Genomic DNA, 14,881 nt, shown 5'->3' with positions numbered 1-14,881 from the left:
CCCCACCCAAGACAATCTTTTACCCAAGGCATAAAGCTCATCAAAAGGAATAGAGCCGAAACCATCAGATACAATTTTTCCATCCAAGGAATGACATGTAATTTGGTGAGCATCATCCGGAGTGATAGTCTTCTCGCCAAACTAAAGTTTAAAATTCATGATTTTGGGCCAGAATCTTTCCCTAAATTTATAAACAGTAACAACATAATAAGTCCTCTGTAATTAAAGACTCAATTCCAGGCCATAACCCCGAAAATTTCACCAAGGCAACAACATCTTTTTGCTCTCTAACCAACGTCCAAAACTCCCCTCGCTAATGCTTCAGTTTAAGGACCTTTTTATCTTAATCCTACGAGAATAATAAGATGTTGTTGCTACAATAAACGATCCATAACTAAATTAATTAAAATAACATATACAATTTTAGAATTAGATTTCTTACCTTTGCGGCACAAACTCTTGCAACCTATCAATTTTCGTAACCAAACAAGACGATCGATCTCTTGGCTCACCCCAAAATCTTTCATTCCCCTTGGGAGGCCAAAACTGCATAACATCAATGATCCGTCTTGCTGAAGGTTTTGGCGGATATTTCTTCTTCTCCTTCTTCTCCTCCACTTTGGCTTTACCCTTATCAATATCAGCAACACTTGTTTCGACCATTTCTTATTTTTGAATTCTAGATTTGGTTGTTGAAAACCATAATTGCACGTCCAGCCATCTCGTCGTCACTTGCTCTAACAATGACAATTTCACATGGTTTCCTTTTTGTCTACACCCAAAGGTTTTCCATGATGAGTGCCCAGAATCAGGTCATTAGAAGGTGTTACTTCTTGTGTTCTCTTTTTTCCTTTCCATTTCCTCTGTTCAATAGATGCATTCAACAAAGTTCAATATAAGTCATATAGAAAACATTGTTCAAATATTTACAAAACAAAGGGGAAAATGGAAGAAAAAAAAGTAACCAATTACGGCGGGGAAAATTGGACACGACCAAGCCGTAACAAAACATACGGCTGAAAATATTAGAATTTCCCACTCGTGCACCAATTTTAAGGCCGGGAAGTTGAACATGGATGCAATATACCTTATGTCTAGGACCTAAATTTTACAATTTGGTTGTTTCCTATTACGGTTAGGAATGCTAGCCGTAAACTTAACTACTATTTTTTTTTGAAAAAAAAGTAATAAAAGTATATACGGCCAGGAAAAACCTATCTATTTGAAATGAATTCCGGTCAAAGAATCTATAATCTCATTCGTAATAAATATATTACGGCTGGGAGTTCTTAATAATTTCCCAGCTGAATTCTATGATTTATGCTTGGGAAGATAAGAACTCCCAGTCGTAAACGGTTTCAAAAATCGTTTTTGAAACATAAATATTTCGAATCGGAAAAACTAAAAACCGTTTCTGAAATATAAATATTTCGAATCGGAAAAACTAACCATACAAAAGCATAAATAAACAGTAGGGTTTTCAATTCGTACCTTATAGCAGTCATATCTGGAGTATTAACGCCTGCTTCAACTCCTCCATTCACCGGTTGTTAACAAAGTCCGCAACAGATTTAAAGTCCAGGTTGTTAATAGATGTTGTTTGTGCAATTCTAATGAGGAGTCTCTGGAACATTTTCCGTGGAATTGTAATTTTGCAAAGAACGCTTGGAAATGGAATACATAAGTGTTTAGTTTAAGGCCGCACTTCAATATCACTGCAGCGCATGCATCAGCTAAGGGAAATAGTCGCATGTTGAAAGATCTCTGGTTTCTTTCCATTTTGGTGATTCGGTCTGAGCTATGGATGACATGGAACAATTTTATTTATGAAACAAAAAAGTCAGTTGGGTTTACTTTCAAAAACGGGCATTTAATCAGGTACATGAGTATTAAGGCGATTAAAGGGTTGTATGAATAATTCAGTTAGAAATCTGTATATGTTTTTTCTTTTTAAAGTATCGCATAAGCGTGTTAAGGTGTCTAATCTGGTGGAGTGTTTTTGGAGTGTGACAAATAAAAATAAGTTATTACTTTGTTTTGACGGTGCGGTTAGGTGGAATCCCGATGTAGCATGAGCAGGGGTTATGGTTCGGGGCATTGAAGCAAATGTTTTGGGTGCTATGAGCATCGGGTTAGGGATTAGTCCAACTATAACACTAGTGGAAAACAACCGATTTAAGGTAGTCGCGTAGTGTCGTTCTAACAAGTTAAACGACACTTTCAAATTGCAGCTGAAAGTGCCGTAGATTTAGTGTCTTTTTCTGGAACGACACTTTCAGATTGCCCCTAAATTACGATACTACCAGACTGCCGCTAAGCACGACACCTAGATTACGTCGTAGATTGATTTATTTTAATATTAAAAAAATAAGTCAGATTTAGCTGGCTGACTCCGGTTATTCTGACTAGGCTGAAAGAATTCTGATTCAAATTCAAATTATACTAAAATGAAACTCAAATTACATTGAAATTCAAATGAAATAACTAAAATTCTCAAATTCAAATGAAAATTAATAGTACAATACTAAAATTCAAATTCCATATCAAATGACAGATGCATTACATTGAACTGTACTCATAAATTTACTCCAAAATCATTAAAGAAAACGGATTCAACTCCCAATTATTAAGGTTTCTTAAAGAGAAGTGATACAAGTCCTAAAACTTTCAACAACGATTTCAGTAACATTTTACCAAGAACTTCTCCTTCTATGCCTTCAATATCAGGTGGACGGTTTTGCCATTAGTTTATGTCAAGAATTGTAAGATGTAGATTTGCCTTCGTGCCCGTACAGTTCTAATATTCATAGGTATGCTACAAAAGGATTTCCTTCTGCAAGCAAGCAAACATAAGGAAAGTTCAATATATAATGGATATAAGACATTAAAGATCAGCAAATATACTAGTCTAGTATAGAAATACAGAGATATCTTGACCAATACAACAGGCCAATCAGTTGACATCACTCGTTAGCTTTCTTTAGAATAGAGAGACTGTGAATGACAAACATGATTATACATCTGCTCCTATATGAGAATGATATATAACAAGATAAAATTACCAGATGTAGAGCATCTCTCAATTGTACCAACAAAAGTTGCAACACCATTCAACATGTGTCTTACGAAAAGATAGTCAACAAACACTTCAGAGTTGGAAAAAGACTAACCTTTTGCACGGCATAATCATTGATTAGTGGACCATGTACATATAAAACAATAATTATACATCATTGATCATTCAAATCTACAACACCATTCTAGACAGTTAAAAAAGCAAGAGGAAACCAACCAGTCAAATATGGTCCTTGTGAACAGCATGTTACTTTAAAAAATATAGACAAGAATAAAATGAACATCATTAATAGAATTTATATTTTATTTGCACTTAAAACTATCATGGCAACAGACAAGTTGATATTCTTAACCATTTGTGAACAAATGAGTTGCTAAAAGAACAATTATAAGATCAACATCCACCAGAATGATTTCCAAGGCCTCGAAACCGTCAGACAATAGATACATGCATTTGGCCTGACTTCAGCTATTATTAATACTTGAGAAAGATGGTTTGCAGGACTACTCCAGAATTGAGCTTATAACTAGTAACAGATGTAATTTAAGACATATGTAGAAACCTTGTGTTACCTTAAGTGATGTAATATCAGTATGGAATGATTTGATCCTATCTGATTTTGCATTTTCGCTTCCTTGAGTATGAGTTTTGAGACTCTTGACTTTCCATTAACAAAAACCCTGGGATTTCTACACGACTGTCCACTTTCTTTTTAAATTCATCCTTGTTGTCTCTCAATTCTTTCTACAAATCACCTGAATAATAATCACATTACTAACTCAAAAATTAACAATCTTTGAATAAAGCAACAGTGAAACAAGACACTTACAACATCTACACTATATGTCAGGGATCCATCATTTGGACTCGAAAGCATGAAAACGATACTCAGAACAATGCTCTCAGCCTGTAGATTAGATGTGTAAAAACAAATTTAAGGAAGAATATGCTAAAGGAGTACAGTTTTGAGCTTAAACACAATGACTGGCTAAAAAAGTCGGTCATGGATTGCTAACCTTAGGACCAAGCTGGCAGGCCCATCTTTTGCAACAGCGCACTCAACCTTTTCACTAACATATTCACAACAAACATAAACAGTTACAAGGAGTTAAAATGAAAATTAAAAAAGAGAGGCATAAATGGCAATGTGATGGAAACACACACCCCAGATATAGGATACATGCATCATTAATGATCATTTTTATTTTACTATAAGTCAATTCCATGGAGATTTTATTATTGAAGGAAAGGTAAAAAGAAACAAGAATTAGAGGGGGGCAAGAACCTGAGTAACCTGACCTTTAGGGAGAAAGCAAGAAACAACCTTAATTTTCATGAAACATGAAAAAACAATGTATCAAGTGGGGCCATGCAGATGCTATATATAAGACATGTGAACACATGTTATTTACGGTGGGTATGCATAGTGAGGCAACACATTAGAGTTTTAGAGTGACACACAAAGTACATCACTGCAGCCATGATTCTTTGAATGACCATTAGTAGTCACTCGTGTCATGTGCTCTATGGAGAGAATTTTGTGCTGGATGGAAATCAAGGAAATAACTGAAGGACTTAATGAGCTGGTGGGGTACACTTTGCTGTTAAAATTAATCATTTGGTTCATTTAGTACTCAAAAACCTGCAAAAATGTTTGTGACTTTAATTAAGCCGTCTGGAAGTTTCACCACAACAACAAGGACACAGGGAACTGAGATCACAGATAGAAGGTGGAGTCTATCTTATATTTCCACATGTTGGCATGTGTCCTCATACTTAACACATATCTAACTAAAAAGACCCAACGGTATCAACTGACTCAAGTCAATATATTAGGCTATTTGCTATCAACAGATAATGTGTACTAAGCCTTTAATTCCTAAGGACGAAAAAAAATAAGTATAGTAGGAGCCAATGAAGTACTATATCTTACTGAAACAAAATGGATTGAGCCGAAGTAAAGGTTCTTAGAACCAGGTGGTGGTAATTTTTACACAAACTTCAAGCACAGCAGTAACCGGTAAGAATTTATTACAGTCATTACTTTAAAAAATATTGAAACAAGGCAATATCTTGAAATATGAAACCATGTATATACCAAAACATTCTCAAGCGTTCAATGGTGGTAAGCTGTGAGCCTTAAAAGTGTAGGACAATGAAATGTAGGTAATAGAAACATATATAAAGCTGCAAATAAGTTGGTTATTCTCTTGGCTTAGCAACTTTCTTAAGGACTAAACTTAACAGACATTTTTGTTAGTTTAGTTTAACTTAGGCACTCGAATATTCACAATATAAACGACAACAATAACACAAAAACGGAAGGTAACAACAACAATGGTACCTGAAGCAATTCATTTAACCCCATCAGCTTGGTTGTCCGTCTATGATACTGTGAAAAATCAATGAACAGAAAGAAAAAAATGCCAAAGAAAGTCGGAAGTCAGAATCAAATACTTTGTTACATCAAGATCTACAAACATAAAAAGACGAGGGATATCACCATTGAACTATGAATTACAAAAAATGCATCAAAAATGGAAGATACGAACCAGAACCATCAATACGGTGACCCATTACTCAACCTTGAATAAACATAATCAACTGATCAAAACCTCTTTAAAATGCAAAACTAAAATCAAATGTAAGGCACCTGACAATTAGTTCATTGAAACATTTTATCAAACAACTGTAGAGCAATACTTTTTTCCTTTCTTTTAACAAAAACCATCAAAGTAGTAATGGAGGAAATCTAAGGAATAAGAAGAATCAAGTCAAATAAATAAAAAACCCAGACCTTAAAACGTGATAATAACCAAAACCCATAAGTAATATTCAAATAAAAGCACTCAAATAAAATCAAATTCAACAAACACCCTCTGTAAAGTACAAAAATTGAAACTTTAGTGTCTCTTACCAAGTAAATTTAGATGAAGATGACTCATCCAGTAGTTGATTGAAGTAGAAAACGAAACCCTATGGTTGACGGGAAAACAAAAACTCATTAGAATTCACTACTAAATAAAACCCATATTACAAATCACAGTTAAAAGCCTAGCAAAATTAGCTTTTACCTGTGTAAAAAGCACCTTCTATTATCAGCACAAATCTGTAAACAAAACCCAGAACCCCAAAAATTAATCTAAGTATAGACTATTTAATTAAAATTTCTCAAAAAAAAAACACAATAAAATCCTAAATCTCATTAAGCAGTATAAATCAAAGAGAGAAAGTGATTATACCTTTTTCTCTCTGAGAAATTTACGGATCTAGATAATACCAAAGAAGAAAAAGTTTTATCCAGAGAAGAGTAACCAGAGTCAGAAATAGATAAGGCTTTCTAGGTGAGAGAAGAGGGGAACGGGAGCCGTAAGATCAATGAGATTTCTCAATCCCAAAAAAGCCAAGAAAAATCTACCACAGAAACAATAGTATAAATATTGTCGTTGTCTAAGTCAACAGAAGTCTTTACACAACGGCGCTTTGACTTTAGTCAACCACAATATCAAAGTGTTGTTGTCTAAGTCAACTAAAGTCCAACTACAACGACAACTTGACTTTATTCAACGACACGTTTGGTTTGTGGTGGTTTTGGGACACTAGGTATTTGTGTCGTTACACAACGTCTTAAATAGCCTCTTTTCTTAAATAGCCTCTTTTCTACTAGTGTATTTGGAAGAAATTTATCGGGTGATTGTAGGGATGGAGTGGGCTTTAAAATGGGAGATGGATCAGGTATGTATCCGGTTAGATTCTATGAGTGCAGATCAGGCTCTTTTAACTGATAAGTTACCTTGGTTATAAGATAATGTTGGATTGCAATTCAAGGTCGTTATATTTCTATTCGCTTTGAGCACACTTTCTGAAGGCAAACTTTGCAGCTGATTCTATCGCCAAAAAAGGGTGCTTACTTCCAAATGAGGAAGGGTTAAACTATGAAGAAAAATACCTTTGGAGTTCCTGACGATTTCAATTTTTTTAAAAAGATATAGACCACCTGAAGGCCTCTAATCATTTACAAAAAAGAAAAACAATTTCTTTTGAATGACAAAATATTTGAGCTAGCAACCCTCTATAATACACAGGAAGCGATAGCTAAACAAATCTCAAGAGACAATTTTGTGAAATTAGGATAAAGAAATACAAATTATTTCCACATTAAAACTCTAAAAATAAATAAAAGAAAATAGGATAGATTATTTGCTTAATCAAAATAGGGATATTCTGAAAAAGAATTCCCAAATTGCTGCTTAATTAAAACTCCACTTCGGAACTCTCTTTACAACCACTATTTATTGTTCTGGACTAGGAGCTTATGGGTTTAATCCCAAAAGTGATATCTGAACAGGATAATGAATTTTTGCTATCAATTCCAACTACAGAGGAGGTTTAAAAGGTAGTAAAGGCGATGAAACCAAACAAGTTGATGTTTTTAAATATAATTGAGAGTTGTTATAAAAACAAATTGTTTCAGTATGCAAGATTTTTTCAAAACAAAAAAACTAAAGCCCAAATTGAATGAGACTTCTTTCTTTTAATCCCTAAAATAAAGAACCCAAGAACTCCTAATAATTTCAGACCCCTTGGTTTAAGTAACACCCATTGAAAAATTTTATTTAAACTTCAATAGATTCAGGGTGTTCTTAGAAAGAATGATCTCTATATATCAGTTGACTTTTTTTGTTTTCAAGACAAATATCAGACAACATTATAGTTGGACATGAGGTTATTCAGTCAATTAAGAAAATAAAAAACCAAGAATGGGGAGTATAGGGGTGAGATTGACGTATCAAAGGAATTTGAGTCAATTGGGATTTTTCGCTCCAAACTTTTTCTGCATTTGGCTTTAGTAAAGGCTGGTGCAGCTTAATCCACCAGTGTGTTTCTACTGCTTCTATTGCAGTCTTACTCAATGGTACACCATGTGAGTTTTTCACCCCTATAAGAGGCTTGAAACAAGAAGATCCACTATCTCCTTATCTCTTCCTAACTTGTATGGAGGTCTTTTCAAGGCTCCTTATTGCTAAGGAACAAATCAAACACAATACTGGAGTTAAAATTTCTAGACATAGTCAAACAACTTCTCATCTCCTATTTGCAGACGACTGACTGTTATTTTCCAAAGCAAATCACGTAAGTCGCAAAAATCTCTTAAACATTATTAGTCAATTTAGCAATACATCTGGGCAACTTACGAACTTTTCAAAGTCTGGTATTTTTTTTAGTAAAAATACACTCTCAACATCAGAGAATCATGATTAGACTCTTAAAAATAAAGAAAATAAGCAATGCAGACTCTTATCAAGGAGCACCTTTCTTTATAGATAGATCAAAAATAAAAACTGTTGACAAAATTGTGCAAAATATGGAAACTAAAGCTAAATGTTGGAATGGTAAAATAATGGTTCAGGTGAGTAAGATGATACTTAATAAATATGCCATATATAGTCTGCACATCTACTAAATGAGTTGCTTCTCCTTGCCAAAGAAAATAACTAATAAAATTGACGCAATCCAAGGAGATTTTTGATGGAGAAAACAGAATAACTCTAAAAGTTTTAACCCAATTAGCTAGAAATATTTCTTTGTGAACCCATAGAACTAGGAGGCTTAGGTTTTAAAGAAGCTAAAAAGATGAACAAGGCAATGACTGCCAAGCTTGCTTGGAGATTAGCAGGTTATGTGTTAAAAGACAAATACTTTAGAGATACAACTGTATTCCATTCTAAGAAACACTAGAATGCTTCTTGGAAATGGAGATGTATTTTGCAAGGTGTTTCTCTGATTCATCACTTCAGTTGCTGGGAGGTAGGTGATGGTAAGTTAATTTCATGTGCAGGCCGAGAAATGGATACCAGGTATGGAAAATAATCTCTTATCTTTCTGTGGTACAACTAAACTCTTTAACACTTGTATCTCAGTTATTGGACTCAAATGCAAAGAAGTGGAAAGAAAAGGAAGTTAGGAATAACTTCCCGGCTGACATTGGTGGAAAAAAAACCTAGGTATCCGAATAGGGAAAAATATCGTTTGGTCCTTTTTTAGGTGGACCCATCTCAGTTTAGTCCTTCGGGAAAACACCTTTACTGTTTGGTCCATAATTATTTAAAAATATTAAATTGACAAAAGTACCCTTCTGTGTTAATTTCTACTTATTTTTTTGTAGCAGTTCATTCGTCAAAATGAACTCCTGTTAATTTCTACTTATTTTTTCAGAAATCACATATATAAACCAGAATTCATTCCAGAAATGAACTCCATATAAAAACCTAAAAAACCAGAGTTCATTCCAGAAATGAACTCCATATAAAAACCTAAAAAAATCAGAGTTCATTCCAGAAATGAACTCCATATAAAAAACCTAAAAAAACCAGAGTTCATTCCAGAAATGAACTCCATATAAAAACCTAAAAAACAGAGTTCATTTATGGAATGAACTGCAGCATCATCATCTTCATCATCTTCGTCTTCTTCAACAGCAGCGGAAAGAAATTCTTCGTCATCTTCAACAGCAACAGAACTCTGTTTAACACGAGCAGCAAACACCTATAGTGCATCGTCTTCAACAGTAGCAACAAACAATAACAAGAGATATTTATCATCAAAATCAGTCATCGACTTCAACAGCAACAGATCGAGACGTCTTCATCGTCTTCATCATATTTAAGCAACAGATCTCGAAATCTTCAAACAACAACTGCAAATCTTTATCGTCTTCATCGTATTTAACAAAAAACAGATGATGAAAAATAAAAATTACCGATCTCATCGTCTTCCATTATCAACCTTCATCATCTTCATAAAACCCTAAAAAAAATTCTTCATCTTCTGCAAATAACAACAGCAAAAAAGAAAAAAAAAAAGGAGAGAAAACTAGATCTCAAACTAAAGAAGAGAGAGAGTGTGAATTTGGAAAATAAAAGATTTTCCTCTGATTTTTTATATATAAATGGCCCCATATTAAAGGGTATTTCTGCCACTATAAAAGGAAAATTACATCATCCATGACGTCATTCCGCGTGGGTATTGTCCACCCTAGGCCAAACCATTATTTTTAGAACCAAACTATAATTTATATTTTCAAAAATGACCAAACAGACAGTTGACTGATTCAACTGGACCAAACTCATCCTAATATATTATTTCTAGGACCTATTGGTATTTCCTACATCCGAATATTTATAGACAGGAAAGGCAGGATCAACCAAGATAAACAAAGATGGCTACTCACTAAAAATGGGATTTTCGCTGTGAAATTCATGTATCAAAAACTTAAAAACCCATCTACTGATTATACTATGCTAACGAATGTAACTTTCTGGAAACTAAGTGTCTCACAAAGTCGTAATGGACTGCCTGTTAGGAAGAAACCGGATCAGTACAAAGATATAGATATGAAATGCATTTTTACCGGATCAGTACAAAGATATAGATATGAAATGCATTTTTTGTGAGCATGAATGTGAAGCTTTAAAACATCTGTTTTTCGAGTGTCCTTGTGCTAAGTCTGTGTAGATGTTACCTCTATTGGCGAGTATAAATCATAGAAATGATACTGCTTTCCCCTTTTCTTCTTCTATGTAATCGGATTGGTTCGCAGGGATCTTAACAATAGTGATATAGAAACAATGGGTACAAAATGTTGGCTGAAAGATATCTTAGAATCTTTCCATCCAAATCTACCACAAGTTTACAATTAGCTTTAACAGTTCTGAGACACATGGAAGTTTACAATTAGCTTTAACAGTTCTGAGACACATGGAATTTTTGGGCTCCTCTAAATGCAAATAAAAATGAAACCTCACATCATAGGACAACAACGGACTCTGGTCTTCCAAGGCAACCAAATTGCACAGATCAAAGCTGGACTAAACCTCTACCTACTCAGTCCAAAGTTGACTTTAATGCTTCTTGGGTTGATTTTCATCTCCTGCTGGTTAATGGTTTAATTATTCGTCCTGATACAGGAACAGCTATCCAGGCTAGAGCTGGGACCGGTTTAATTCTCCGTTCTAATATAGGAACAGCTATCCAGGCTTGAGCTGGACCTTCAACGCATCCTCTGCTGAAGCAGCTCTACTTGGGCAAAAAGTACGGACCTAAAGAACTTTTGGATTGAAGGTGATTGCCAAAGGTTAATACTTTATGCATAAGATGCATCAAGTACCATTGTTTGGAGAAAGCAGGCTATAGTTTCAGAAGCTATGAAGATTCTACTTTCATTTGACAACTTTTTGTGTATTCAATTTAAGCACAGAAGATATAACGTGGTTGCTAATATATTGGCAAAGGAAGCACGCAAAAGAGGAGTCCATAAACAACAACGGATACTCATTTCTGCTCTTAATTTAGACCGTCAACTTACAATTCCAGCTGTATTTCCAATTTCTGCTGATGGGATTGACAATATGTTGGTCTATACCAATATCTCAAACCATTGTAATGAGATAAGGGTGACCAACACTTTCGATACTCTCAGTTAGTCCATGGTCCTTTACCGAATTTTAGGAGGGAAGCGTACATCAATTCATTCCAAGTATCAGGAACTCCAGGTAAGCACCAGTGGCTGCAATCCTGAGAATGCATTGCTGCAGCCCGTTCTTCTTCGATCTTATATTCCATTCTGTATATTGATGGATGACCATCCTGTCTGTAGTCCGTAAGCCTGCTTACGTTCATATATATGACAGGTGTTTTCATCTGTTTTAGCACGTTTTCTACAATTTTCATCTTTGTAGGGTACTTCCTTAAAGAAGTATCATTAAAGTTTGGCTCAGTTTCCTTATGGCATTGACCACCGGAGTTCCATTGACCATCCCTGCAACAACAATATCATCTCATAAGACTATAAAAGAGATAAAAACGTTTTCCAATTATAGCTACTTTTTTTAGTAGTAGAGAACTCACGTATGAATTACGCATCTAAACAACTATGTATGCCATCAAAATCAAGCTCATTGTACAAAATGCCTACTTGCCTAGGTAGTTGTTAGCTTTGAGAGCTAGGTACCGCAAGTGCTTTCCAGAATGAAGAATATTTCAAAATTGGACAATTCTTCACTATGAATGCAGAACGAATTGTAAAACCACAATTTTAGAGTACAGACACCCTAAGTGTTTTAACAGAGCAAAACATTATTTAGTTTCTTACCTAAAATGGGTAAATGAATATCCTCTGAAGATAACCTGCGTTCTACTAGTATTGACGTTTTCATCAACCCATTTGCCCCAGGTAATGAGAGCTTTATGGAATGCTTTCAGAACATCCAATTTTGGGTACAGATACGTTCCTTCTTGATAGTAGTTCTCTCTGTATAAACAACAGCAGAACAAAGATAAGAGCTACAATGTTTTTTAGTCTGTCTGATTGATATAATAAACTACGGAATCGTTCTCACCCTTTAGAGGTTTTATCGTAATTCCACCACTGGCCTGTATTGAAGACTATCACATCAGCTTCATTAAATGCTTCTGATTTCTTATGCATCAAATCCAACCTTAAGGTCTCTGTTGGCGATGTTCCATTTTCAAGTTTAACAGATGTTTCTCTAACAAGAAATGGAGCACTCACGTACTGCACAGAACAGTTGTAATCCTGCCAGACAACCATACCACATATAGAAAAATGAGTATAGAACCAAAAGAAATACATTCTCACATTTCAAGAAGTAGAACTAGATATAGAAACTTGCCTCGTATATAAATCCTATAAAGTAGTTTTTTCCATAAATCTTGTGAACTTTAGTAGTATTTGTGACACCATGCCGAAGCATACACACCAATGATTTCCACATATTCCGATTCTGTGAATCCCCAACAAATGTGATATTCTTTCCACGCGATCTTTCCAGAAAATCAGTAGCATTGAAGCTGTGAAGTTGCATTGACATTTAACACTGAATGAAGGCAAGAATTTATATGACAGCAGAACAGAATGCAATCTTTATCAATGACATTACTATACTAGTAGCACCTCTCACAGAAAACAGATTTAGTGCAAAAATTTTCCTTACTAAACTAATGGAGCACCTACAACTCTATTAGCTTAACTGGCCTCGTGAACACACCTTAAGAAGCCTTGTGGTCTTATAAAGTTTGCCCAAAGTTAATGATACACATCTATGGTGGGTGAAAATTTGTCATGTATACTGACATGGTATCATGTTTTACTAGGACACTAGCTCAGGGTGGCTCCAGCCAAAAAACATCACAGGTTCCTAACACATGCCATGACACCTAAAGTGGGAAGCATCAGATCAGCATAACAGGATAATGGACAACTTTCTTTAAATTACTTTGTCAGAAGTCAGAGTCCTGATCCATATACTAATGAGGAATGAGCAAATCTTAGTGCTATACAAACATTTTTGTTACCATATGACCTCATGCCGAAATGCCAATGAAAAACTGCCAGGCTAGAAGATGCATCTTCACTAGGTTGTTATAAGTTGTCCGGTGTTTGATAATCCTAATGGTGCCTAAACCTAGATGGCTCACAAATATATACATAAACGAAGGTTTGAGGATTACCTGGGTATATTACAGTCATCTGGTTGCCATCTCCATTTCAAATAATCATCATCAGGTCTACCCTTTGCATGACAATTGAAACCCTTATCAATGTGAGGACATGAACCAACCGGATGATATGGTTTCTTTTCATCTCTTACCCACTTACCTTTATAGATATCACATCTCTCATAAGCATCGGCATTACTATTCTCAGGAATGCTGCATTGTGGGGGTTGCCCTTGTGTCTCACCAGAAGAACTGTCATTTTTCATATCACCAACTGAACTCTCTCCTAGGATTTTGTCATCAACACTCCCTCCTACATGGGTTTTTTGTTCTTCTCCAATATAAGAACTCAAAAGGCTTGCATCTTTTGATCCATTTGAGAACATCTCTTCATGGGTTTTTCCCACATCATAATCAGAAACATTTTTAATGTCGGTATGATTGCTACTGGTAGTAGTAGTAGTGGAACCAAAACTATGAAAAAGTGGTTGTAATACAGATAAATTAAATGAGAAATACTGAAAAATTAATGCAAGAATAAGAAGGGAAGAAGACACCATAACTAAACTAGAAACTGACAGTAGCCTTTTTCTACCTGCAGAAAACATATAAGATGAATATTTCTCTGAGAATGGAAAACTTCTGGATTCCATTATCAACTGAAAAATGCATTAATCGGCAGAAAATTTGTTAATGAAAAACTGAGTCAAGTTTACACTTGGCAGATACTAGGCACTTGGCAGCTGCAGAATTGTATATGAGGGACAAGTGTGAGTGTGTGACATTCTTATTAGGCATTTTGAAGGCTTACAAATTGACTAGTTCCTCCTCCTTAAAAAGGGAGAGGTCTACCCATTTGACTTCAGCATGATTGTTTGGCATGCCTTTCTTGAGAAGGCTTCAGAGGATGTGTTTGGATCGTCTTTCTTGATAATGCTTTTGAGGACGTGTTCCTAATCTGTGGTATTTTGCTCTATAGCTTCAGCCAACTACATGGCTCTAGTTCAAATGAAATGGGAGTTCAAACGAGTTTCCAACATATGGTGACAGGGTGATCATGCATCTGTTGGCTAATGACCCCCCCTTTTTAGAAAGCCAATTCGGCATGATACCAACCTGCCTCGGCTAAAAAAAAATCAGATTTTGAACAGAAGTAAAACCAGTTAAGTAGCAATAACGACTGCCGACAAACTTGCTCACAAAGATGACTGCACTTATATTCAAAAACCAAAACCTGCATAAAGGGGAAAATTATTTTCATCAAGTGAAGATTGAAATTCAATGACA

The 14,881-nt window shown here is 35.1% G+C and overlaps 1 protein-coding gene and 1 long non-coding RNA gene across 3 annotated transcripts; both read right to left on the bottom strand.

Annotated features, from left to right (window-relative positions):
* Positions 1 to 2,440: 2,440 nt before the first annotated feature.
* Positions 2,441 to 6,456, bottom strand: LOC113277727. 2 transcript variants are annotated; one of them, XR_003325100.1, is made up of 8 exons: positions 6,319 to 6,456; positions 6,151 to 6,185; positions 5,994 to 6,052; positions 5,421 to 5,468; positions 4,093 to 4,146; positions 3,906 to 3,983; positions 3,649 to 3,831; positions 2,441 to 2,833 (listed from the first exon to the last, which is right to left on the bottom strand). It is a non-coding gene; the product is annotated as an uncharacterized LOC113277727 (long non-coding RNA). The 2 variants fall into 2 exon arrangements; XR_003325101.1 differs by having other exon boundaries at positions 3,649 to 3,820.
* A 4,882-nt stretch (positions 6,457 to 11,338) lies between these two features.
* LOC113277726 (protein trichome birefringence-like 2) lies at positions 11,339 to 14,231 on the bottom strand. The gene is made up of 5 exons (XM_026526742.1): positions 13,607 to 14,231; positions 12,769 to 12,946; positions 12,475 to 12,671; positions 12,228 to 12,386; positions 11,339 to 11,894 (listed from the first exon to the last, which is right to left on the bottom strand). The coding sequence occupies exons 1-5, from the start codon at positions 14,200 to 14,202 to the stop codon at positions 11,552 to 11,554; spliced, it is 1,473 nt and encodes a 490-aa protein (XP_026382527.1). The 5' UTR covers positions 14,203 to 14,231; the 3' UTR covers positions 11,339 to 11,551.
* Between the last annotated feature and the right edge of the window lie 650 nt (positions 14,232 to 14,881).

This window comes from Papaver somniferum, chromosome 5 (genome assembly GCF_003573695.1).
Source record: "Papaver somniferum cultivar HN1 chromosome 5, ASM357369v1, whole genome shotgun sequence".
Classification (NCBI taxonomy): Eukaryota; Viridiplantae; Streptophyta; class Magnoliopsida; order Ranunculales; family Papaveraceae; genus Papaver; species Papaver somniferum.
This window is presented reverse-complemented; position numbering and strand designations above follow the sequence as displayed.

Bases quoted from the DNA above. Each gene is read 5' to 3' on its own strand.
- LOC113277726 (XM_026526742.1), bottom strand. From the start codon at position 14,202: ATGTTTTCTGCAGGTAGAAAAAGGCTACTGTCAGTTTCTAGTTTAGTT. The intron at 12,672-12,768 runs GCAAGTTTCTAT...GTTGTCTGGCAG, and splicing joins TTATAGGATTTATATACGAG to GATTACAACTGTTCTGTGCA. The intron at 12,387-12,474 runs GTGAGAACGATT...TTGTTTATACAG, and splicing joins TACGATAAAACCTCTAAAGG to AGAGAACTACTATCAAGAAG.